The 23,814-nt window shown below is 51.3% G+C and overlaps 1 protein-coding gene across 1 annotated transcript in view; it reads right to left on the bottom strand.

Moving 5' to 3' along the window:
• Positions 1-4,083: 4,083 nt before the first annotated feature.
• Positions 4,084-23,814, bottom strand: part of Tmem63c (transmembrane protein 63C) — a 77,121-nt gene continuing 57,390 nt past the window's right edge. Inside the window, exons 13-24 of the mRNA XM_052738614.1 lie at positions 23,545-23,678; positions 21,125-21,247; positions 20,521-20,674; positions 19,198-19,304; positions 17,962-18,048; positions 17,315-17,380; positions 14,085-14,247; positions 13,734-13,839; positions 13,162-13,329; positions 11,449-11,555; positions 9,723-9,791; positions 4,084-6,744 (exon numbers count right to left, since the gene is read on the bottom strand). Coding sequence (XP_052594574.1) covers positions 6,550-6,744; positions 9,723-9,791; positions 11,449-11,555; positions 13,162-13,329; positions 13,734-13,839; positions 14,085-14,247; positions 17,315-17,380; positions 17,962-18,048; positions 19,198-19,304; positions 20,521-20,674; positions 21,125-21,247; positions 23,545-23,678 — 1,479 coding nt within the window. The 3' untranslated portion in view covers positions 4,084-6,549. The remainder of the gene's footprint in view (positions 6,745-9,722; positions 9,792-11,448; positions 11,556-13,161; positions 13,330-13,733; positions 13,840-14,084; positions 14,248-17,314; positions 17,381-17,961; positions 18,049-19,197; positions 19,305-20,520; positions 20,675-21,124; positions 21,248-23,544; positions 23,679-23,814) is intronic.

Genomic DNA, 23,814 nt, shown 5'->3' with positions numbered 1-23,814 from the left:
GGGGGCTGCAGACGTTGATCAGTAGCCTTCCGGAAATGCTGTTCCCGCTGTTGCTCAGAAAGCATTTTCTCCAGTCCAGCAAGGCTGCAGTGGAACAGGATCTTGTCCCCTCCCAACCTGCCCTCCCTCGTGTGACCTAATGACAGTTATAACTCAGTTATCCAAACTTTATGAGAATGGGAACCTACCACTGCCAGATTTTGTCTCCACTCTCTGATCGAAGGCACCAGTGACTTCCATCTTGCCCAATTCAGGGGTCCTTTCTCAGCCTTTCGCTGGCTGTTCTGCTCAGCAGCACTTAGAGTTGATCACACTTTATGGAAAAACGCTACCCGCTGCAAAAATCCAGGGAGTACGGAGTCCACATGGACCCCATCTAGCATCACCTTAAGGCTGGCCCTTCCCTGTTCTCTCTGTGCTAGAGAGTTTCTCAGCCAGGCTCCGTGTTCTTTGCCTTTTCATCTTCCTTATGTGTCCATAGATATTCTCTTCACATTTGAGCTCATGAATCCCACAGCATCACTTCATCCCTGTCCGGATTCCAGCTCCCCTAATATCTCAGAACCCTCTTTCTGCATCTGGTCCGTGCTTTGCATTTGGTGAAGTCTTTCAAGTCTTTCCATCTACACCAGCTCCTCCCCCTCCCCCTTTTCCTTTTCCATTGTCTCATGGGAGAAACCAGGTTGATGGTTGACAGTATGACCAGCATCCTCTACTTGGCTGATGTTTCCTGGTTCTCTGGCATAGTTCTGTCATGAGCGGTGAGCCCTGAGGCTCCCCGCTTCCTCCCTGAGCCCCTCCTGGTTCCTCGGATCCTCCTTATAGATCCTTCTAATTGCCTTGCGGAGTCTCTTCTCCTTCTGTGTTGGCTCAGCCTCCGGGCTTCCTCCTCACCCATGCTTGCTCCCTTTACAGTCTTGGCCAGTGCCTTGCTTAAACCTCATCCTCACTGACCCTGGGTTTAAAGCACACCACACACACACACACACACACACACACACACACACACACACCCGCCTCAAGCCTAACTTCCTTATCCAGCCAGTAGTGTCTCTAATGTAGCGTGACCAGATGCAACATGCCCCAGGCCTTCCCTTCCCATCCTTCTTTGCCTCCTGTATTACTACCGTTATCCTGGCTTCTGGACTTCTCTCTGGCCCACCTCTCTCCACACGGGACTCCTGGCCCTTGTGACGACATATCACGCCACTGCTGTCTTCTTCATTTTCTGCTCCATCCTAATTAACCTATCCCCTCTCACAGAGTCCCAGTTGGAATGTCTGCTCCCCGCTGGCCACAGCGTTCGCCTCACTATACGAGGGTGTCCTTGGTTCCTGGGGCTGAGGGCGAGGAAAGAAGGTCTATTCTGTGGGTACAGAGGCCCCGACTTGTGAGATGAAAAGTTGCCAAGGTGGCTGGGAGTGATGACTGTACTTTATAACAAATATTTACCAGTGCTTAACTGTATACTTAAAAGTGATTGAGATAGCAGGGTATGGTGGCACACACCTGTAATCCTAGAGCTCAGAAGACTGAAGAGTTGGTGAAACCACCTGGGCTATAAAAGCCAGACTCAATTTAAAAAAAAAAAAGTGTTCACTTTATAATCTGAAAAAATAAATGAAGATTACATCAAACAATCATGTCACCCTCCTGCTAGGAATGCCCTGGTAGCTCCCCACATCACCAGAGGAAAGTCTGGAGTCCTGACGGAGTCCCACAAGGCCCTGCTGCTGTCTCAGAACTTGCCTTGGCCCTTTCCTGGCTCGCTCTGCTTCGGACCTTCTAGCTTCCTTGCTACTGAGTCCTGTACTTACTCTTATAGACCCTCCACTCTTCCCACACCCCATCGCCAGGAGCTCGTCCTGAGTCGTGGAGGACAGAAATGCCCTCCCGCCTACAGCCATTCCCTTCCCTCCTCTTGTTCTGTTCTTTCTTCAAAGCACTTATCCCTGCCTGACATCCCATTATGTAACGGGCTTGTTTATTGCGCTTGGAACCTTCTCTTGCCTAGGAATGGGCAGGCTGTCATGAAAACCACTCTGGGCTATGTTTAGAGAAGAGAGAAGAGGCGATTCCTTAAACAGTTGCTGAAGTTGACAAAGTAGAAGGGGCCCCGAGGCCCAGGATGTGGCTCTCAGGACCAAATAATGGTCATATTTATTGGAGAGTAAGATCCGTATGACGGGATTTGTGCCCATCGCTCATTCTAGCCTGGGCTGATGACAGCGAGGTCTGCAAGAGTGTGTGGTGCCTGAGGAGGGATTGTTCTCCTCTGTGTCTGCTATACTCAGCTGGGCATTTCTGTAACAGAGGTCACCAGGTACCACCTCGGAAACTTTGGTCTATCTAGGATACTCCCACTTGGCCCTAGAACAGAGGCTTGGGTGGTGCTGAACTGCAGCTTGTCAAGGCCAAGGGCCTGGCAGATGTTCAGAATCAGTTTCTGCTGGGCAGAGCTGGGAGCCTGTCTTCTTGGAACCTCAGCTCCCTCATGTCCCAGGGCCTCCCACAGAGCGACCTAGAAGCCTGCAGCTGGGCCAGCAAGGATAGTCCTCAGGACAGACCTTCTGAGAGACAGCAGTGGTAGGGTGGCCAAGAGCTTCCTCCACCTGTTCTGTGTTTGAAGGTCTCCAGGCAGAGTTGCAAGGAGCCTCAGGCCTTCCTGCTCTGCCTAGGCTTGTGGTACCCAGTATGGCACTTGGTTGGGTGGTACACTGCCCTGTGGACACAGCCCAGTGGCTGGCATTCTAGGCCTTCCTGGCACCAAGCCTCACTCTTGCCTTGTTCCTAGTCCCACCCCCAGTCCTCCTTGCCTGCTAAGTAAGGGGATCCACTCCCTCACCCTCTACGTACTCCCCCACCTTGGGCTACAGAGCATCCTCTTCCAGGCTTTCTTCTGGTCTTTTTGTGTCCATCCGAGCAATATCCCCTGAAAGGGTGGTAGAATCAAGGAATGGCCCAATGTCTGCAAGCTGGAGGCTTGTAGTCTCCAAGAAGAGACCCCTGAGAGATGGCTGGCCTAACAGGGTTCCTGGGTTGTGGACCCCCCTCTCTTGCAGTAGCTCAAGGCTGCTAAGCTGACAGCCACCGTAGGCCCTGCCCCTTCTGCCCTTCTCAAGACCCCTGTCTCCTGACGCAGTTTTGTCAATCACGGAAGCACCTGTTTCAAGGGGAGAGGGGACAGGACGAGGGGGCCTGGTCTCATTTCCTGACTCACACTGCAGTGGGCCTCGAACCCATGCCCACGGACAGATCAAGAGCTTAAGGAGATGGCTCTGTAAGGGTGGTGACAGTAAACAGCTGTCCAACCCAAGATGATTATCTGTCTCCACAGGGAGCTGCAGGAATAAGGCTTTCTCTCCCCAACCTAGCCTGTCCTCCACCACAGTTGATTCTGCCCTCTACAGCATGTGGAACTCAGGTCATCCCCCTCTTACTCTGGGGACAAAGTGACAGCCTAGTGTCAGCCACATGGGCGAAGAAGACCAGAACTCGGGCCTCTTAGCCCAGAGGCATGTCATCTGGTCGGGAACAAGTGCAAGAACTTCACCTGGGCCACTTCTTGTCCTGCCCAGGTCTACCTGACTGTCCCCGACTCTCCCTGAAACTCGCTGTCTCTGTGGCCTGCCTCTTTTCCGTATCCCCGGGTACAGGCCGGAGCCCTGTCTATGGTTCTGCCTGGGGGTGTCCACCTGAAATCTAGCCTATCTGCTGACCTGGGTCAGTCACCCACTCAAAGACTCAGCACTCAGCCAGGGTTGCTACTGTGTCATTGGTCCATGGGGTGGCACTCTCTTGCTGCACAGGAAGGAGGCAGAATTGCTTCCTGCCTCTCCAAACCAACTAGCAACAGTTAACAGGCCTTCCCTTCCTTCTACCCATTCCCCCCTAGAATTGGGGCCAGGGAAGGACTTGGGGAGTAAGGAGATCCCAGAAGAGGGAGCAATGGACCCAGGGTAAGAGTCATACAGTGAGGGATGGTGCCCCAGCCTAGTGATTCTGGTGTCATCCCTTAACAACTCTGGCTCCTTCCAGGTGGAGGAGGCCCTGTCGGCCCAGAGGCAGAGGCACAGGCCAGCAGAGATTAGGAGGACTTGTTTATTCAAGGCACAGTCATACATTAATAACAAGAAGGTTCAGCATTCGGCACATTCCTTTAGTGGTAGTGGCCATGGTTAGTCCACACCCCTCCCGGGCCCCCAGAGGATGCAATGCTGCTGATAGGCACTTTGCTTCCAGATGCAGCTTAGGGACAGGCAGGCAGGGGTGAGGCTGCTCCAAGCCCAGGAAGGGTCGCCTCTGAGAGGTGATATCTGGGTTTCCTGGGAGGCATCTCTCTCCAGAAGGGATCAGAGTGGATGGACTAAGAGTGGGTTAGGGTAGGATGATGACCAGTGGGCTGGGACAGCAGGTGCTGAGGAGGGCCTGAAAGCCATCGGCATGTGTAAGATGAAGGAGCCTGGGCTCTGGTGACCTTACAAAGTCAAGGTCCAGCCAGGTGGACAGCCCCTGGAAGAGCAGAGTGGACTCTACCACTTGCCCAACACTCGTATCAGAACCAGGCTACATTTGACCCAAATTCAGAGGACGGAGCCCTCCAGCTCTCCTGCCCTGTTGTCTATAGGACCCCTTGTACCTGAAGCATCCATCGGTTGCAGTGGGTGGGGGGTAGGTGGGAGGGCCAGCAGCAGCAGACAGAGCTGCAGAGATCTGGGGCAGGCGCCAGCAAGCAGTGCCCAGAGAAAAGGCCCTGGTCTCGGTTCTGGTTGCACTCCAAATCACTACATACCAAATACACATTGTGGGGGTTGGACTGTCACTCCCCACTTTGGGGAGAGCTGGAGGTTGGACCTGACATCATCCTGCTATGAAAAAAGTTCTTTCCCTGGTTGATGAGATCCCAGGGGTGAGGAGCCTGGGGTGCTGGAGTATGTAAGGGCCTGGCTGTATGTAATTTCCCCCTTATCCCAAGCTCAACAAGGAATGGAGGTAGCCTGTCCCCGCGGACTCAAGCCCTCAGCAAAGATCACCGTGCTAATGTTTGGGACCAAGTCCTGGAGTGTGACTCTACTTGCCCCGTGAGCAACCGTTTCTGCCCTGGAGTGAAGTTTGGAACTGTGGGGCTGGGGGGGGTGGGACAGAGGTGGAGCAGAGGCAGGTGGATCTGTCTGAGTTCAGGGCAGCCATGTACCTGGGTGGAGACACTGAGGTGGAATGAGAGTGGACCCACCTGTAGTGAACGGGCAGCAAAGAGGGACCCAGATATCTGGGGAGGAGCTTCAGAGGCTCTATGGCCTACGGACCCCTTGGTTCAGGTGGCTCAGGCCTCATGGCAGGCCTGACAATGCCCTGTCTTCAGAGGCAGAAGTGGGAACACCTCAGAAAGAGGCAGAGGTGCTGAGTCTCCAGCATTGCAGAGGTTTGCTGCTCCGGTTGGAGGCAGATCTGGGGAAGCAGCTGGCCCACCAGAAGGGTCTTCTCCATGGGGGGATGCACCCATCACTCCTCCTCCACCTAACCCCGCCAGGACTAGGGTGACAGCACTTTGTGGAGCATCTGAAACGTTTAGCCAGTACCACACTGGAGGCCAGGCAGGGCAGCTTCTGAGGGCAGGGGTAGCCAGTGCCTTCAGTTTGCAGCCTGGGCTGTCTCCAGTCTTGGTCATGCTGGGGCACAGCGTTCAAATACATGTGGCAGAGGATGCTCTTGGTGGCCGCCTCGAGGCTTTGGGGGACCTTTTCCTTTTTCCTTGGGGCTTAGAGAGGTGTGTCTCACTTCCATGGCCCACATTTGGAAAGAAGACCTTTTTTTCCTGAACTCTATGCCCTCCTACACACCACACACACACACACACACACACACACACACACCCTTAAATCAACCAGCAAGGATTAGCCATGGTTTCCTTCACCACATGCATGAAGGTCTCCTTTAATGAACTTGAGTCACTGCCCCAGTAACTACCCTTAGGAGTAGATAGCAGGGCAGAGAAACAGGGAAGGGTCAGTCTCTTCCCAGGGTTGTCCCAGCTGCCCCTTGCTCAGGGGGTGAGGTACAGAGTTTCTAGATGCTCTGCAGGGAAACCTGTCACGAGACAGCCACCTGGGTCTCCTCCACAAGGCCCAGTACACATACCTTTGTCTGTTCAGACTGCAGTGGAGGACTGGGGTCAGGAGCGACCACCTTTGATGGGCAGCTGGAGTAGGGGTGATGAAGCCCTCAGAAAGCCTTCGGTGGGCCTACCTCTTCCCTTATGCATACTTTCACCAGCTGGACCCCAGCAAGACACACAGCATTCAGTCTCTTGTGTCCTGGACTTTCAGCCACTGCTCCCAGAAACATGGTGGAATGCTTCCTCCACCGCATCCCTGGGTCCTCAGGATTACCCAGCCTCCCACCCTTTCCAGCCGGTCAGCAGGCCCGGCTCTTCACGTGACCACAGGATGGCAGATGTCTCCATCAGGAGCTTCTCAAAGTCTACGGAAGGGAGCTCCTTCCTGTCTCCCTCCACCAGGCTCTCCCCTGGTCCCCTGACTGGAGTCCTAATCAGTGGCTCTGGCCCTCCAATTCCAGCCCTTCCTGGAACTGAGCTGAGTCCAGCTCCCTCGCAAAGCCCCTCAGACCGCTCTCCTCTTCTCCCTCTTCGGGCTGGCTGTTCATGGTGCCATACGTGTGCCGGGCTGGGGAGGAGGCAGGGGTCAGGTTCAGCTCCGGCTCCTGTAGCACGGTGGCCACGTACAGCTGCTCGGGACAGAGAGGGGAAGATGAGGCAAGGTCATATTGGGAGCAAGGTCTAGAGTACACCCTCTGTCCTCATACCCCACCCAGTCACCTCTGCCCCTCCAAGTCCCGGGCCCTCTCTGCCCCACTCCCCAGCAGCCTTGCCCATCCTCCGCCTTGCTCCTTATCATTCAGTGAGCTCCTAGAGATGAAGCCTGTTCACTACCTTGGAGTTGCCAGGGTTACTTTAGTGGCGGGCTTCCTAACGCCTCATCTACAGGATGTGTTCCACACATTATCTGCTCCCACTCAGGCTGAATCTAGGGGGCGATGGCCTAGGGTCCGCCTGGAGAGACCTTCATTCATCAGCTGGAATGCTTTGCTGCAATGTGTCACAGATTCAAAACTGAGAGTGTTAGCTGGCTCTTGTCACACTGAGGGCTGGTTTCAGGAATGCCCAGGAAGGGGGCAGATTAGAGACACAGGAAGTACCACCAGATGGGGCAAACTATCGCCTCTTGAAGTGGCTTTCAATCTACTTTCTTTGGAAGTAGGTAATTATGGAATAGAAAGGAAACTGTTCATCTTCCAATATAAACAAACAGCCCTAGTCGATGAAGGAACAGTCCTGTGAAATATCTAGACACATGCATACCGGCAAAGCACACACCACAGACATTTTGACCATGAAAAAGGAAATGGTAGCTGAGCAGTGGAAAAACCTGGCATCATATGCAGCAGTCCCATTAACACCACTAACAGGAATGAATGGGGTGTTACAGGTCTCCAAGGTGAAGCACTGTACTTCCAGGAATACAGTCTAGCCCCTGCACTGGACGTGAGCCTCCCCAGGCTCCAGCTTTCAGGGACTAGGGAAGGGAGGGGAACCTGCTGGAGGATATCAGGAAGATGAGACAGAGGAATCTAGAAGGTGGAGGCATTCTGCAGGAGTGGCTTAATCTTTTCAAGTCCCAGTCTAGCATGGATACTCAACTGGTTCTGGGTTGGGGCCCGTATAAAAGTTGGGTAATGTGGGCCATTTGAATACGGATAGGCAAAGGGATCAAAATTCATCTATGTAGCAACACACTGACAGTTACCCAGGTTATAAAATTGTCTGTACGGTAGGATTTCATTTGAGCAGAAACCACACCTATACATCTAGGAGTCCACATGTACATATAAGCATAAGATACTTGGAAGAGAGGCACACATCCGTAGATACCCTGAAGAATGTATACCAGTGTCTCAGGGAACATCCCTGGGTGGTGGGAATATGAACTTTTTATTTCCTTTGTCTTGCTCCTCTGTTTTCCATCCCCACAGTTGCCTACCATGTTCATATACCACTGTCGGAAACATAAAGGGTTTTTAAGAGCTTAAGTCAGGCGGCAGCATGCGCCTGTGCAGTCCCTGCTACTCTGGAAGCTGAAGAGAATCACTTGAGCCTGAAGGTCGAGGCCAGCCTGCCCACATGGAAACCCTGTCTCAAAAAATAAATACATGCATAAATAATGAGTTCTATCCATTTTTTTTTTTTACAGCACAGATGTTATAGTCATATGGACTTGGTTCAAACTCTGTTTGGCCACATCCTTGCCCAGTCCACTGGGGTCTAAATTAGTGGATCTTAGGGGGTGGGAGTGTGGCTGAGCAGGGTGCCTACCTAACGTGCTTTTAGGCCACGTGCTCAGTCTCCCACACACAGCAAACATGGTAATAATTAAGTTTTGAGGATTAAAATTCCTGACCGTGGGAGTTTATTAATCCAGAGAGAAAACAGCAAGGCTTCGAGCTCTTTCTATTTCCCCTGCTACCAGCGAGAGTGCTCCTGTCGGCCAGAGAACGTCATCCCTGGCCGGTTCTCGGTCTCTTCACCGCCTCCTCTCAGAGAGTTTGGCGGCACGGTTTAGTTTGGCTTTTTCCTTTCAAGTGAGGCCCACTAGGGTTCTGACACATCTTGTGTCTGTGCACACAGCCAGGCGGGTCTGCCTATGCTGATGGACTTTGACCCAACTCTGCCACCACTAAAAAAAAAAAAAAAAAAAAAAAAAAAAGTCTCCAGGCTCTGTGGGCCGAGCCCACAGGCACGCTCTATACATTCATGCTGAACACTGTCTTCTGTTTGCCCCACAGGCTCCAGATCGTCTCTTCTGGCTTTTGCCCGGGCTCTTCCTCTTCCTCCAAAGCTCTTCCCACACCCTGCTTCACCTGGCAACCTTTCCTCCCCTTCCTCCAGCTGCATGGCATGGCCCCTTCTCGGGGAAGCTTCCCCCAAGTGCCAGACCTGCTGGCGCTCTTCTTCCATGCTTGTCAGAAGTGCCTAACACTGAGGTATGAAGGACCCTGTGCCCAGCTCTGTACGTGCATAGATGACTGCCTAAACGCATGCGGTAGGGATGAGGGCGAGGGCTCCTGCCATCCAGGCAAGCCAAAGGGCACGGGTGCCTCTGCCCAGTCCACTGGTCACAGACTCTGGGTCCAGCCTTGGCTCTTGGCAGGCTGGCGGGCTCATCAGTCGGGCGCTGCCCCTGCCTTACCATTCACTGGGTCCGTCAACAGTTCCCTGCAGCTCTGTCTGCACCGCTCTGGCCAACGCCTGTGCCCTGGAGGCAGCCTTGGGTCCTGAGGCCGAGCCCCAGCATGCCCCTGCGTCTACACGGTTGAGGACTCTGAGAGATGGACCTCCCTGATCGAGTACTTCCGCTCTGGCTTTCTCCTCTCTGGCTCTCTCCTCTCTGGGTGACTTCTATTGACTGTCAAGCCAGAGTTGGATCTTCTCACCCCATGCTTCAGCCAGGGCCACGGAAACACTTGGACCTGGGCCAAGTCCTGCTGCGTCAGAAGAGGGAGCCCAGGGGTCCCGTCTCCTCCCCAGTACCCAGGGCCAGGCACTAAACACTGGTGTCCCCCCCCTCCCCGCCCACGTCGTTGGAGTGAGCCGCCCTTGCAAGCCCCCACCCTCCTGACTTGTCCCCAGGGTGGAGGCAGAAACTCACAAGGGAGGTGGGTGTGGAGGTCGTGCTGCTTGGCTCCACATCAAAGACAGTCTCGGCTTCTTCCTCAGGCTGCAGTGGACAGGAGCGTGGTGCATCACAGGATGGAGGCTGCTGCCCCTGGCCCCTCCCACCCTCTATCAACACCCCGGCCTCTGGCTTGCCACCTTGTCCCTCAACTTTTCCTCTTCCTTTCTTCCTTTCTCTTTTCCTTCCTTCCTTCCTCCCTCCCTTCCTTCCTTCCTTTTCCTTTCTTTCTTTCTTTCTTTCTTTCTTTCTTTCTTTCTTTCTTTCTTTCTTTCTTTCTTTCTTTCTTCCTTCCTTCCTTCCTTCTTTCTTTCTTTCTTCTTTCTTTCTTCTCTATTTCTTCCTTTTCTCTGTCTCTGTCTTTCTATATCTTTCTTTTCTTCTCTCTCTCTCACTCTGCTTCCTTCCTTTCTTCCTTTTCTTCTTTTCTTTCTTTCTGTTTGGTTTTTCAAGACAGGGTTTCTCTGTGTAGCCCTGGCTGTCCTGGAACTCGCTCTGTAGACCAGGCTGGCCTCTGCCTCCACAGTGCTGAGATTAAAGGTGTGCCACCACCTCCCAGCTAACTCTTTTTCTTTCTAGACCCTCAGACAAGCAGGCCTAGAAGAAACAGGGAAATGACTGGGATGCCAAGAATCCCTTTTGGAATGTTCTGTTCCCAAAACCATAAAGGGGGAAATAATCGTAGTTGGAATGGGGCTTCTGCTCTGGCTGTTCTTTGTCTAGGGATCCTCAATCAACTTTACCAGGTTCCCTACCACTCTTCTTCTCTAGGGTGGCACAAGGGCAAACAGGTCTGGTGACATCATAGTATAAGAGCCTGTGGTGTGTGTGTGTGTGTGTGTGTGTGTGTGTGTGCGTGCGTGCGTGCGTGCGTGTGTGTGTGTGTGTGTGTGTGTGTGTGTGTGTGTGTTGAAGGAAAGTCAAGCCTGGTACTCTCGTCAGTGCTTGTGCTCCGACCGAGTCCCAGATACAGAGAGAGCAAGAAGAAATGTTTTCAGAAGGCTCCCTCTGCAGGGTGCTGTGCTTCAAACCCGTTTTCTTTTCTTTATATACATTGTTCAGGAAGGAAACTTTTCACTGTTATAAACAAGCAGTTATTGTCAGCAGAAAGTCAGTTGGAAAGACAAGTATGTAATCATGAAGAGCAAGAATTATGTTTCATCTGTTGGGAATCATTCCAGTGTCCCAGTATTGATGCTCACTCTGGGAAATGCTGACGCAGATACTCAGCATTGCTGGCAGGGCTCTGAGATGGTGTGGAGGTAGTTTTGTCTCCAGGGCCTAATGATTAGACTTGGTACCTTTGTCAAAGTGCCAGAGGACTCACTAGAGACCCCTCAAAACAGACAGCCTCCAGTGCCTCATAGCCTGGGTTCCATTCACCACCATCCCCTGTCTCTTTCTATTTCTCCTTCCTTCCCGCTCTCTGAGCCCTTGCCATGATGCTCACAGTAGCTGGATCAGACTCCTGTGGTGGGACAGACAGGCCAGCAGCAGCCTGTTATTTGGAAGAGGTGTTGGGGCGGCGGGGGGGTGTCTTTGGATGGCCACCCTGAGTTAGTGCATGTGAGCCCAGAAACCTTGGTCTAAAAGAAATACCCACCCCTCTTGTCCTGTTGTGTTCTGGGGACCAGGGTATCTCAGAGCTATGTCTTTGGGACCCAAAAAAATCAGTGATGTGAAGGGCAAACTGGCAACTTACCTCATACTTACGGACAACCCGGAGCTTCCCCAGAAAAATTCCAGAAAAGGCAATCATCACGGAGAATATGAGGGAGGACAAGGAGAAGAAAGTGATGGTGTGGGTACCTGCCAGGGAGAAGAAAGACCGTGGGGGTGGAGCTTAGCGCTGGAATCAGGGTAGAAGGCAGGGCCACAGGAGTGCTTTGCAGATGCCTGGGACCACCTGCTTCAGAACCTCCACAGGACCACTGAGCTGGGGCAGAGAAACCCCTGCACAATGCTCCCTCCAAGAACGGGCATCAGTGAGCACGACATGGTAAGGGCATCTTTCTGTTCTACTTGGCCAGTTTAGAATGTGGCTTATTGTGGATTCTATGGAAAATAGAATTTGGATGGACTTAAATTACCCACACCAATGTCCATTAAACAAGTCCATCTTGATCTGCCAACTACTTGTTCCCAGGGTTCCTCAAAAGAATCTGAGTTACCAGTTTTGCTACTGCCCCCAGTCTCTGAGGCTTCCTTGTCCCCACAGGCCTGGTGCTAACCAGAGTTCAAAAGCTTTCATGTATGAATATTTGATCTCCTCAATGGCAACAGATTTTTAACAAGGTCAGTACGGAAAGTCAACTCTCCAGTCTCGGGTGACTGCCAAATGAAGCTCACCAGCGCGTGGCTATGCAAAAGCAGGAACTGGTAAACAACCTCACCATCCAGCCACAGAGGGCTAACAAAAGCTGTAGCCTTGAACGCAAACGCGAATGCCGCTGGTGAAAGGCTGGGTTCAGACTCTTAACATATGAAGCCGTGTGGAATGTAATATGCGGATGAAAACTTAAGATTACAAGTTACAATGTGGTTGGTCACGATTTTATAAATAACAGTAAACTAACACACACATTTGCTCTCTCCCCTGAGCAAATGCCTAGCCAGAGTCTGGGGATAAAACCACACTCTGGACGGGATTATGGGGAACAGACTTTGGTCTTTGTATTTTTTTTTTCTGTTTTGATACTTAGAAAAAGGCATTAATGGGGGGGGGGGAATGCCTTCCCAGTGGCAGGGCAAACCACACCGGTCAGGAAATGGATGTTACCAAATAAACATGCCGTGAGTGTAATCCAGGGTGTCATTCTGACGGAGGAGTGTGAGAAAAATACACCACAGTAAGTTGTCATGGGAAGGAAAGTCAGTGGAATTGGGGACAGCCTAGTGACATGGGTGACCCAGCTGGGAGGAAGCTGAGAAGCTCCCAGTCTAGGGCCCCTGAGAATTTCTGTGAAGGTGCCTCTGGGCTCCCCAAGGTAGGAGTGGCATCTTTGTGTAGCCAAAGGGCGAGGAAAGGCTAGCCACCATTGCAGAATCTGATTCCCTTCCAGGTTCTGGCAAGTCCATGAAAGCAAGTATCTTATAGGCTCCCAGAGGAAATATCATGGGAATGGAGTCCCCAAAGCTGCTATTCTATTTTCTGTCCATCTACATTTAAAATGAAGGAATTTGACATTTCTTACTCAAAGCCAAATCTGCATCATTTGGACTTTTGCCTTTGTCTCAAAGTTCTGCCAAGACTAATGCATGCACTGTGGCCCAGAGCACTCGCTGGACTTGGCCAAGTCCTACGAGCAATGTTCTGCTCACCCTGAGCTCTCTTCTTCGACCAGAGATGGTCTCAAGGGACTCACAGGGCAAAGGTCAGGCAGAGATGGGACCACAGAGCAGGCTGCTCACCCACCTACTCGCAGGATGGAGAAGAAGAGCATCCAGAAGAGCCCCAAGAGTGGTGCGAAAATGGCCTGGTAGACGGCAGCCATGTGGATCTGCTCATTCAGTTTGGTGGGTGCGTAGGAGTAGTACATGTTATAACGGTCTGTGAGATGCTTCATGCACAAATAGAGCAGCCCTGGGGGACCAGAAAACAGAGACACATTCACTGGATGCTCTAACTAACAGGGTAGATCTGTGCTGCCCTCAGACACCCGTGGATCTGAACGGCCAGACTCAGGGCTGTCAGGGTAGCAGGAGTCAGGGGTGGGCTGTGGGAGACCTACAGCGATGACTTCTGCAGCCTTCTAGAACTGATTCTGCCAGCTTGGTGATGTCATTCATTCATGCATGCAGTCAACCAACACCCCTTGTTAGCTGCCATCCAATCAGTTCCATGGCCTAGCCCTGTCCCTGCCACCTCCCTGCCACAGGCTGTCCCAGATCGCCTCATGCTCCAGGAGGTAGCCTGATGCTGTGGAGCTTGGTTCCTCCTCCCATTTCAGAAAGTGTAGCCCTGAGGGTACCTCACAGATAACTCACCAAAAGGGACAATTATAGGGCACGTGATGCTATATGCCATCACCACGCTGAAGACGTTCAGCATCCACGCATATTCTCGCCCAAACTGGAAGTCCATGGCCTGGTTCTAAGGCAGAAGGCAGGGGTCACGCTGAAGTTACCCAGCTCCCTTGTATTGGATGCTTCTGGGAGCTCTAGGGAGCTGGCTGGCAGCTCAGTCCTAGAGGCAATGTTTCCTCCCTTGTTGGAGTCCAAGAAACAGCTACCCATGGTCACAAGCCTTTCATCGTGGGTCCCAGTTTGCTCCTGGCAGACTTCTTTTCCCTCCCACCAGGAGCTGAGGGTTGTGCTCAGAGAAGGGCTGGCCCTCACCTTTCTGATGTGGACTCTCTCTGGCTCTGATCTGGAAAAGAAGAGGCGGGTACAGTACGTGCAGAGTGACCCCAGACGCATCAGCTCCATGCCGGTGCCGAGCAGAGCAGCTGTGATCACGTAGTTGACGAAGAATGCACCATTGTCTGGAAGGAATACGCACCTGGGAAGTAGGGGAAGGTGGGAGGCAGTGGAAGAACAGGATAAGGGAAGAGATGTTGGGGGAGGAAGAGGGAAACGGTGGAGAGAGTGGAGAGTGGGGAAGAATAAGGATCCGTAAACAGCCACTCTGAATAACGGCATTTTTCTCAATGATAGGCCACTTCTAGGATGGCAGCCTGTAAGGCTGCATGCCCCAGTGAGGTGGTAGGCATATTCTTCCGTGAAGGTGCAGTTCTCCTGCACACACATGAATGTAAACACATAGATACCAGGAACCCTTTTGAGCAGACATATGGATGGACTACATAAAATATGATTTAGAATAGACCTGTTAGGTGTCTGACCTTTTAACAGACTCTGAATTCTGAAGATATACAGCCTTGGAGAAGAAAATATGACATCTTTTGAATTTTTTTTTCTCCCAAGACAGGTTTTCTCTGTGTTAACAGCCCCGCTGTCCTGGAACTCACAGAAATCCACCTGCCTCTGCCTCCCAAGTTATAGGATTCAAGGCATGTACCACCATGCCTGGCTTAAAATTCTTTTTAAAGATCTATTTTTATTATTTTTAATTATGTGTATGTGTCTGTGTATGGATATGTGCACGTGAGTGCAGGTGCCCACAGAAGCCAGAGGCATTGGATCCCCCGGAGCTGGCGTTACAGGAGCTTGTGAGTCACCTGGATGGACGCTAAGAACCAAACTCAGGTCCTCTGCAAGAGTAGTCCATGATCTTAACAGCTGAGCCATCTCTTTAGCTCCCAAGACGACATCTTTAGTTTCACTGATCTCTAGTTGAAATTAACCATTTCTTTCCATGAAGAACATTCGCAACACACCACAGGGACATTAGCTGCTGTGACTTTGAAACCAACTGAAATCCCATTGCCATCGTTGCCGATATCTTTTTATATCACTTATGCAAAATGACAGTAGGTGCTAGATAAGCTAAAAGGTACAGTGAGTAAGATTCAGTTGTCCATTGACATGGACTTGAGCCAGGCGGTGGTGGCGCACACCTTTAGTCCCAGAACTCAGGAGGCAGAGGCAGGCAGATCTCTGAGATTGAGGCCGGCCTGGTCTACAGAGTGAGTTCCAGGACAGCCAGGGCTACACAGAGAAACCCTGTCTCGGAGAACAAAACAAAAACAAACAAAAAACCTGAAAGCCTGAAGGGGATGGCATGGCTAGCCAGCTTCCAATGGCGGTCACTCAGCTGCTGCTTCTCTGAATGCCTTTAGTGCACAAAACATGAGCGTTGCAAAGAACACAATTACATTGAAATAGAGAATAGGGAAGATGGCCAATCAACAGAGTGTTTTCTGGGCAAACACAACCATCCGATTTGATGTCTAGCACTGACCAAACAAATGGACAGGTGTGGGACATGCCTTGCAATCCCAGCTCCCTAGCCAGTCGACCCAATCAGTGACCTCCAGGTCCCAGGGAGAGACCCTGACATGAAAAAAAAAAAAAGTTGACAGCTCCAGGGGAGGGAGTGACATCCAAGGTTGACTCTGGCCTTTACACGCGTGCACGAGTGTGCACATGCGCGCACACACACACACACACACACACACACACCCTGACACACACACACACACACACACACACACACACACACACACCCACACACACACACACACACACACACACACACACACACACACACACACACACACTTTTTTAAAAGGGAGACCTAAGCATGTCTGACATTTCTCAGTGTCCCCATCTCCACAACCATGTTAATGCTCTTGAACAGAGAACGGTGAACCTCTGGCCACATTTCAGAACTCCTTCCAAAGCTTTCTTAAGGGCTGAAGCGAGCTTAGTGGTAGAACACCTGCCTAGCAAGTTCAAGACCCTGGATGTGATTCCCACAGGAAGCTGAGGCAGGAGAATTTTGAGCTGAGTAGAATCCAACACTGTTGAGTGAGTAGAAAACACTAATCATATCCACGCTTCACAACGTTGTAGTCAACTCACACGAGCTTTGCTTTATCGTAAGCGAAGTGTATTGAAGATATACTCCTAGCCAAAGATTAACCCATTCACCTTAAAAAAGATGACTTTCTATGATTAACAGTGTCAGTTCAACTGTGAAAAACTTAGAGGATTCTGGTCCTTGCCTCAACGAGCAAGCTGTGGAAGGTGAAGGTCATTTGCATTGTGTCTTTGAAAACTGGGGTTTTCAAATACTGTAACCGTGGAAAAAAAAATCCACAATAGACCAGATTTTCAACATAATGCACATGTTATCATAGATCCTGCCTCCCCAGTTTTAATTTTCTTATTCCAGGAATTAATCAGCCCTCACACTGATGTCTGTAAATAAACAAAAAAAATGTAACTTTACATTGCTTTTATTTTAAATGTAGTATCTTATTGACAGGTTAATGAAGACAGCCACAAAACTGTAACAACATTTTGATAACTATATTTATTTTATCTTATATTGAAATGGTGGGTATATGCGTGTGCCTGAGTGTGGGTTTGTGCAGGAAAGGACAGTGCTCAAGGAGGTCAGAAAGGGGCACTGGACTCCCTGGAGTTGGGATTACAAGCAATTTTGAGTCACCTCGAGGGTTCTGGGAATCGAACTCTTGTCTCTGCCAAAACAGTATACACTCTTAACCATTGAGCAATCTCCCTTGCCTCTGATAACAGTGCAATCCATGTATTTTACACACTTACACACACTGCCCAAAGTGGGTGAAAACTGGAGACAACTTGATCAGCTTTGTGGACTGTACCAATAGGAGGTTCCTGGGTCTTACAGTACACTATATTCATGCAAAATGTTATCAGTGAGGAAAACTATATGGAGACCTATATAGCACACTTTTGTGTTAGCTTCTTGTGAAACTCCAATGATTTCAAGGAGAGGTCCCTAGGCTTTACCAGATTGCCAGAGGGGACCACAGCACAGGCCAGGCTTCTGGAGATGGTTCCACCTGCATCTATCTACTCCTGGGTACCAGTGATGCAGGGATGGACGAGGGAAGGGTACACATATCCACCTCAGTGCAGACACACAGAAAACGCCGTGTACACCCAAGGATACTCACTGGAACCTGATGGTCGCATGTTCAAGATAGTAGATGTCAAAGAGCCAGCGCAAAAACACATTCAAACTAGAGCAAAAAACGAAACCAGATCTTCAGTGACAGTGTTCATGTGCTACAGCCTAGGGCTCGATTCCTCTGCCCGACTTTCTGCTTTCCATTCTCCCGCGCCAATGCCCTGAGTCCCTGGCTTGGTGCTCGCTGGCCAATCATCCTGCCTTCTTCCTTTTTAACACCGGGTCATCTGTGTCGCTTGCTGTGGGCCTTCCAGCTCAAGGACACCTTCTGCAATAGATCTTTGCCAACTCTCCAAGCGCTCGCTCTCTCTCTCTCTCTCTCTCTCTCTCTCTCTCTCTCTCTCTCTCTCTCTCTTTCTCTTCAACTTCCCATTTTTGTTGGCTACATTCTCCCCCCTCTGGCTGTCACCCCCCAGGCAGGGACGCCTTGTCTTCTGAACTGAGGCAGAGTTCAGGGCTGGCACTTCACAGTTTGCATGATACCTGCCTCAAGCTGTCTATGCCTGTGACGGGCGTGGGACTGTCATTGGAGGAGACTTGCAGCAACCAGGGGAGGCCTACAGTATCTGAAAGGACGTTTCAACTCTAGGCTGAGCCTGGCTGAGACAGGGGGGATAATTGAGAGCGAGGTACCTGGTCAGCCCCATGGAGGGCAGAATGACCACCATAAACACCAGAAAGATGTAGCATTTGTGCACTATGATGATATTCTGACTTGACCTACAAGGAAATAAAGAGAAACATTTATCAGTGTGAGAGACAGAATAATAACCAAAGATCTGAGCCAGGCATGGTGGCGCACGTCTTTAATCCTAGCACTGGGAAGCAGAGACAGATGGATCTCTCAGAGTTCAAGGCCAGCCTGGTCTACATACAGAGCAAGTTCCAGGACAGCCTGGTCTATCTATGTAGACAGACCGCACTCTCAACAAAACCACACAAAGCAGACAAACAAAAGAATCCAAGATCTAACTACATAAGACAGTGAGTCGGAGAGGGAGAGGAAAGGCAACTGACTGGACAGCCCAACGCGCTTTTCACAGAGCACTGTGAGCTGTACTGTATCTGGAAACAGCAAGAATGGACAGTATGATCAACCAGTCATGTCTGTCCTGGGCACAGGAAGGAGACAAAGGGCATGCCATATATTTGACATCTCTGTACCAAAGACACATGACCAATGATACACAAATCTTTGGAGAATTTTAGCAATTTATGTGAGCCTTGTCCTTGACTATAGGACAGACTAGTAAGGATTTCTATTAGGTAACCCCATGTTTTACCACCTGGTAGAGTGGCAGGAATTTTGCATGTAGAAAATCACTTTTGAGATCCATTGCAGACATTAGGCCAAAGGTAGGTCCTTTACTCAGCATACGGCTAATATAATCTACCCAGTTACCTACCACCATGGAAGTATTAGCATTAATAAGTAGAAAAATCTCTTGAATTTGGAAACATTGGTTCTGTCTGAGCCAACTGTGCCCGATGTCATTTAGTGCCTGGACTCCTTGGCTGCTTGCCTGAGGCTCTGCATGTGAACCCTCTGAATCGCCAGCATTGGCCTAACAACAGTGCCTAACAGCTCTGTCCCCTCCGGGTAGGTTGGGGGCAGAGAGGGCCGCCTCAGCCGGGCTTGGTTTAGGCCTCCCTCGCCTTAGATAGCAATCCTTAATCAATACATCCAAGGCCAGAGGCCAGGAGACAGCCAGGACCTCTGGTCATTCGAGATGGTTTTAAACACCAAAGCCATCACTCATCAGTTTTCATCCTTTAGGATAGATGGAAGGCCCCAGTGCCAGGCAGACAGGAAAGAGGAAAAGGCCGGGGGCATGAGCCATGTAGGAAGGGAAGGAGCCCCCAGCTCACCTGGTCCAGTGGGCCTCTAGGAAGGCAGAGAAGTAGACCACCAGAGGCAGTATCACCGTGAAGGCCCAGAGCAGTACAGAGGGGAAGAACTGGGTCACAACTGGGCTCTGCAGGGGAAGCAGGGGCGGGCAAGAGAGGCATCAGTACAAGAAGCCCTCCCCCTGGCAGGCTGCCCTGGTTCTCCCTTAACCATGCCCCTGCACCTTCAGTCCCATCAAGAAAAAGCTCGTTTTACCTGAGGCTACAGAATAAGTCTGACCTTCCTTAAGTGTCTTCCTGGCCAGAAGTTCACCTAGCTGGAGGAGGCAGAGGCTCACACCTCAAGGTCAAGTGGATCCACAAGGGGCTTCGACGCTCGGGTCATGGGAAAGGCAGCCTGAGGTTTCTTTAGTGGCTTTACCCTACAGCCAGGGCCAGCTGCTGTGACTCATGTGACTCAGGGATAGCACTGCATGAACTATGACGTGTGAGTGTGGGGACAGCATGGGAAGGGTCAGGAAGGAGGAATGTCCAGGAGAGCAGAGAGGTATCCAGCATGCATACGGCCTGGGCCTCTTACAGATTTGAGACAGACGCAAAAGTGGTATGGCCATACATGTGTGCGGATATGAGTGTGTGTGTCTATGTTCCTGTATATGTCTGTGTATTTGTGCGCATGTGAGTGTCTGTACATGTGTCTCTGTGTGTTTGTGTGCATATGTGCGTCTGTGTGTGTGTGTGTGTGTGTGTGTGTGTGTGTGTGTGTGTGTGTGTGTGTACGTGTACACAGGGTGGGGGTGGTGTCAGGGGGTGAGTGGGGGTGTGTTTCACTGGGAATAGAGAAGGGATGCTATGGGTGCAGAAGTTTTCTGGCTCATTCGAACAGCATGAAGGGCACAGGATTTGAAGAACTAGGCCAGTGTTCTAAGTGGAAGGCATCCTCTAACCTAAGGAAGCGCTTTGACAGGGCCAAGGCTACAGGCACCGGGAAGGAAGGAAGCAGACGCAATGCTTTCTTACCCTCTACTCTTACCAGGAGCCAAGGAAGCCCAGTGAGAACAGAGATGCTAATGCCTGCTGTACCGTCCAGACCCCCACGTGGCTTAGAGTGGCCTGATCTATCAGTACCCTCTATGCTCGCATTCACTGGACCACCCATCCTCTGACTCACCCCAGGACCTACCTACAGCTCCTCTAACCTCCCGAGAGGGGCAACGGCCCACATCCATCCTATTTAGAACTCAGGGCCTATGCCACCACTTGACCTCCACCATGCCGTTGCTGGAAAAGTTTGGGAACCCTGTCCCAGGGAGCCCCCAGGCCTGGCCTGAGCAGAGAAGGCACCTGCAAGTTCTCGATGGGGCGGGTGACGTTGTACATGTCGATGGTGTTGATGATGATGGCGGGCGTGGTGAGGAAGAAGAAGAGGAAGAACAGGAAGGTGTTGATTGAGATAAAACGAGCCCACCAACTGAACCGGCGGATGGACAGGTGTTTCCTGGGAAGGGGGCAAGGAGAAGAGCACAGTTAGGCCAAGGTCTCAGTCCACAGTGAGAGAGAGAGAGAGAAAGAGAGAGAGAGAGAGCAATACTTTTTTCTGCATGCCAGCTGTGGGCCTGGTCCTAGGAGCAGTGGTCACTGGGATTTCTCCTTAGGGACACCATTTGGAAAGACCCAGACTATGTCTCAAAGGGTTAATGAGAGGCTACAGCGAAAACTTTCCCCAAAGTTGGCCCCTTCCATGCATATGGTAAAGGTGGGCATGTGCTAGGCAGGGGCTGTGATACTCAAGAAAGCACATGGCGGAGTCCAGCAGGAACTGGGTTTGGATAGTTCTGAGTCTAGTCCCCATGGACTCTCCGTTGGACAATAAAGTAGAGAGAATAGGCCCTGTCCTGTAGCCTTCTTCAATCTCAGAGACAGAGAAAGAGACGCAGAGAAGACTTACCAGATGATGTCTTTGGGGTGAGGGGCATGAGCGACCCTCCAGTGGTAGTTTTTGACGATGGTCGTTACTGAGGACTGCTTGGGGTTCATGCCACACTGGATGTACTTGTAATCCTCACAGATGCTGCAGAGATGGAACCAAGAGGAGACATAGGTCTAGGCTAAGGGAAGGAATGCTTCAGAGAATCGTATACCGGGGTCCTAGAGTCGGCATGACAGTCCCACCAGTGGGGTTACCCCACCGCTTGGGGATTCTCAAAGCCTTCATTGAGTCTCCCAGGACCTTAGAAATGGACAGCTCCTAAAGCACAGTAGTTAGGGGGGAGAAGGGTATTGGAGGCGTCCAGACTGGCCAGGACAAGGAGCAGGCTTCAGGGTCCTCAGCTGCTGCCCTCCATTAGCAGCAGTAACCGTATACAGATGAGCTTCAGCTCAGGTCAGCATCAGTAACCCTAGGTTCCAGAGTTCTTCCTGTGGCCCCGGATCTATGCTTGCCAGTGAGGAACAGAATCTTAGTTGCACAGATTCCTAAATTGAGATGTAACTGGAGAGGGTACATGCTGGTGCTAGAGCCCAGTCTCGGACCTTCTGACACATCCTGCTGTAATGAAGGCTGAGATCTCTGCCAGTGGGTGATGCTTTAAGAAATGAACACTCTTGTCTTGCCTAGGGGTATTGCTTTATACAAAACACAAACACAGATACCCACAAATAATAATAATAATAATAATAATATAGAATCTATATGTCTCTTGCCAACTCATTGAGGAGTGAATAGAGCAGAAATCAGTGACCAAACTGGACATAGAAGAAGTTTGAGGAGCCGGGCGTGGTGGTACTTTTAATCCTAGCACTCAGGAGGCAGAGACAAGGAGATTCCCTGAGTTTGAGGCCAGCCTCATCTACAGAGGGAGTTTTGGGCTACACAGAGAAACTTTGTCTCAAAGAACCAAAACAACAAAAAAGAAAAGGAAAAAGAAAGGCAGGAGGGAAGGGAAACAGAGGGGGAGGGGAGGGAGGAGGGGGAGGAGGGGGAGGAGGGGGAGGAGGGGGAGGAGGGGGAGGGGGAGGAGGGAGGGAGAAGGAGGGGAAGGAGAGGGAGGAGGGGGAGGAGGGGGAGGAGGGGGAGGAGGGGGAGGAGGGGGAGGAGGGGGAGGAGGGGGGGAGGAGAGGGAGGAGGGGGAGGAGGGGGAGGAGAGGGAGGAGAGGGAGGAGGGGGAGGGGGAGGAGAGGGAGGAGGGAGGATGGAGGAGGGAGGAGGAGGGAGAGGAGAGGGAGGAGAAGGGAGGAGGAGGGGTAGGAGAGGGAGGAGGAGGGGGAGGAAGGACAGGAGAGAGAAGGAAAAGGAGGAAGGAGATGAAGAAGAAGAAGAGGAGGAGGAGGAGGAGGAAGAGGAAGAGAAAGAGGAAGAAAAAAGAAGAAACTGTTGTTGTTGTTGTTGTTTGAGGGGACAGAGAGATGGCCCAATGATTAAGAGCACTGGCTGCTCTTCCAGAAGACCCAGGTTCAATTCCCAGCACCCACATGGCAGCTCACAACCCTCAGCAACTCCAGGCTCAGAAGATCCGACGCCCTCTGCTGGTCTCCTCGAGCCCAGGCATGCAACTGGTGCACAGACGTGCACGTAAGGCTGAACAACCATATCCACACAATATAAAATGAAATCTTTTAGAAAAGAAGTCTGAGGGTTTAAGTGACTTAGAAAATCATGCACCATTGTTTGTGACTAAAATCTAGGCTGTCTACTCCTTTGCAGGGTTGAGTGGAAGAATTCACTCTACATAGTACCCATGCATTATAAGGTTCCCACGGGAGAGAAGAGGGCCCCACAATCCTTTTGAGACCAGTTCTAGAGTCCCCATACATTTGGTTTGGTACTCAAAATCCTTCTAGAACATTCTAAATTGACTGGGATTAGTTCCTTGTTGAGATGAGATTATTAAAGCCTGGGACAGAAGGAAGAGGGGGGGCCTCTGGGTGAGCCTACAGCGGAAAGGAAGGAAGGCCAAAATGGTCTTCTCTCTCTTGACTTTCTTACTTGTAGTAGGAGATGGTGATGCACATGGGATGGGGAGAAATGGCCATCATTCTTGGCAAGAGATCACAGTCTATGCTGATGGTGGGGAGCATCCCTGGAGAGCAGTTGAGGCCCACCAGAGAAATGGTACGGCCATGCTAGGGACAGCAACACAGCAGCTCCCAGCAAGGAGCAGAGAGAGGAGCCAGAGGCGGACACAGCAGTCGAGGGGAGGCTCGATCTCCTGTCCCTTAAGCTGGGTGGGGATAAGAGAGTGGGGTCTGAGAAGTAGAGCCCACAGGGTTGGGAGGCTCCAAGCTGCCTGGGATCCCTGCCTCTTGTGTCATCCACACTATCCGAGTTTGAACTCTGTTCAACAGAGACTCATGACATCCAGCACCCACCGTCTGACTGTCCTGGCATCCTGGAAGGTGACGAAGATCAGGTCAAGCCGCTTCAGCCGGACACGATTGAGTTCCGCATTGAACTCGTCGGTCAGCTGCTCCTCCAGCTCACTGTAATACTGCTCCGCATCTACCTGGGGCAAGAGGAGGCCCTCAGAGCTGGAGAAGCCAGGACCGAGGAGGCCCGGCTCAGCCCCAGGGCTCTCCCATGCAGCAGCCCTTCACCCATGGAACAGCTACATGCTGACTCTTCAGTTCCCCCCTTGCCCT

This window comes from Peromyscus californicus, unplaced genomic scaffold (genome assembly GCF_007827085.1).
Source record: "Peromyscus californicus insignis strain IS unplaced genomic scaffold, ASM782708v3 Scaffold_15__1_contigs__length_86483966, whole genome shotgun sequence".
Taxonomy (NCBI): Eukaryota; Metazoa; Chordata; class Mammalia; order Rodentia; family Cricetidae; genus Peromyscus; species Peromyscus californicus.
Note: the sequence above shows the minus strand (reverse complement) of the source record. Positions and strands in the feature narration are given on the sequence as shown.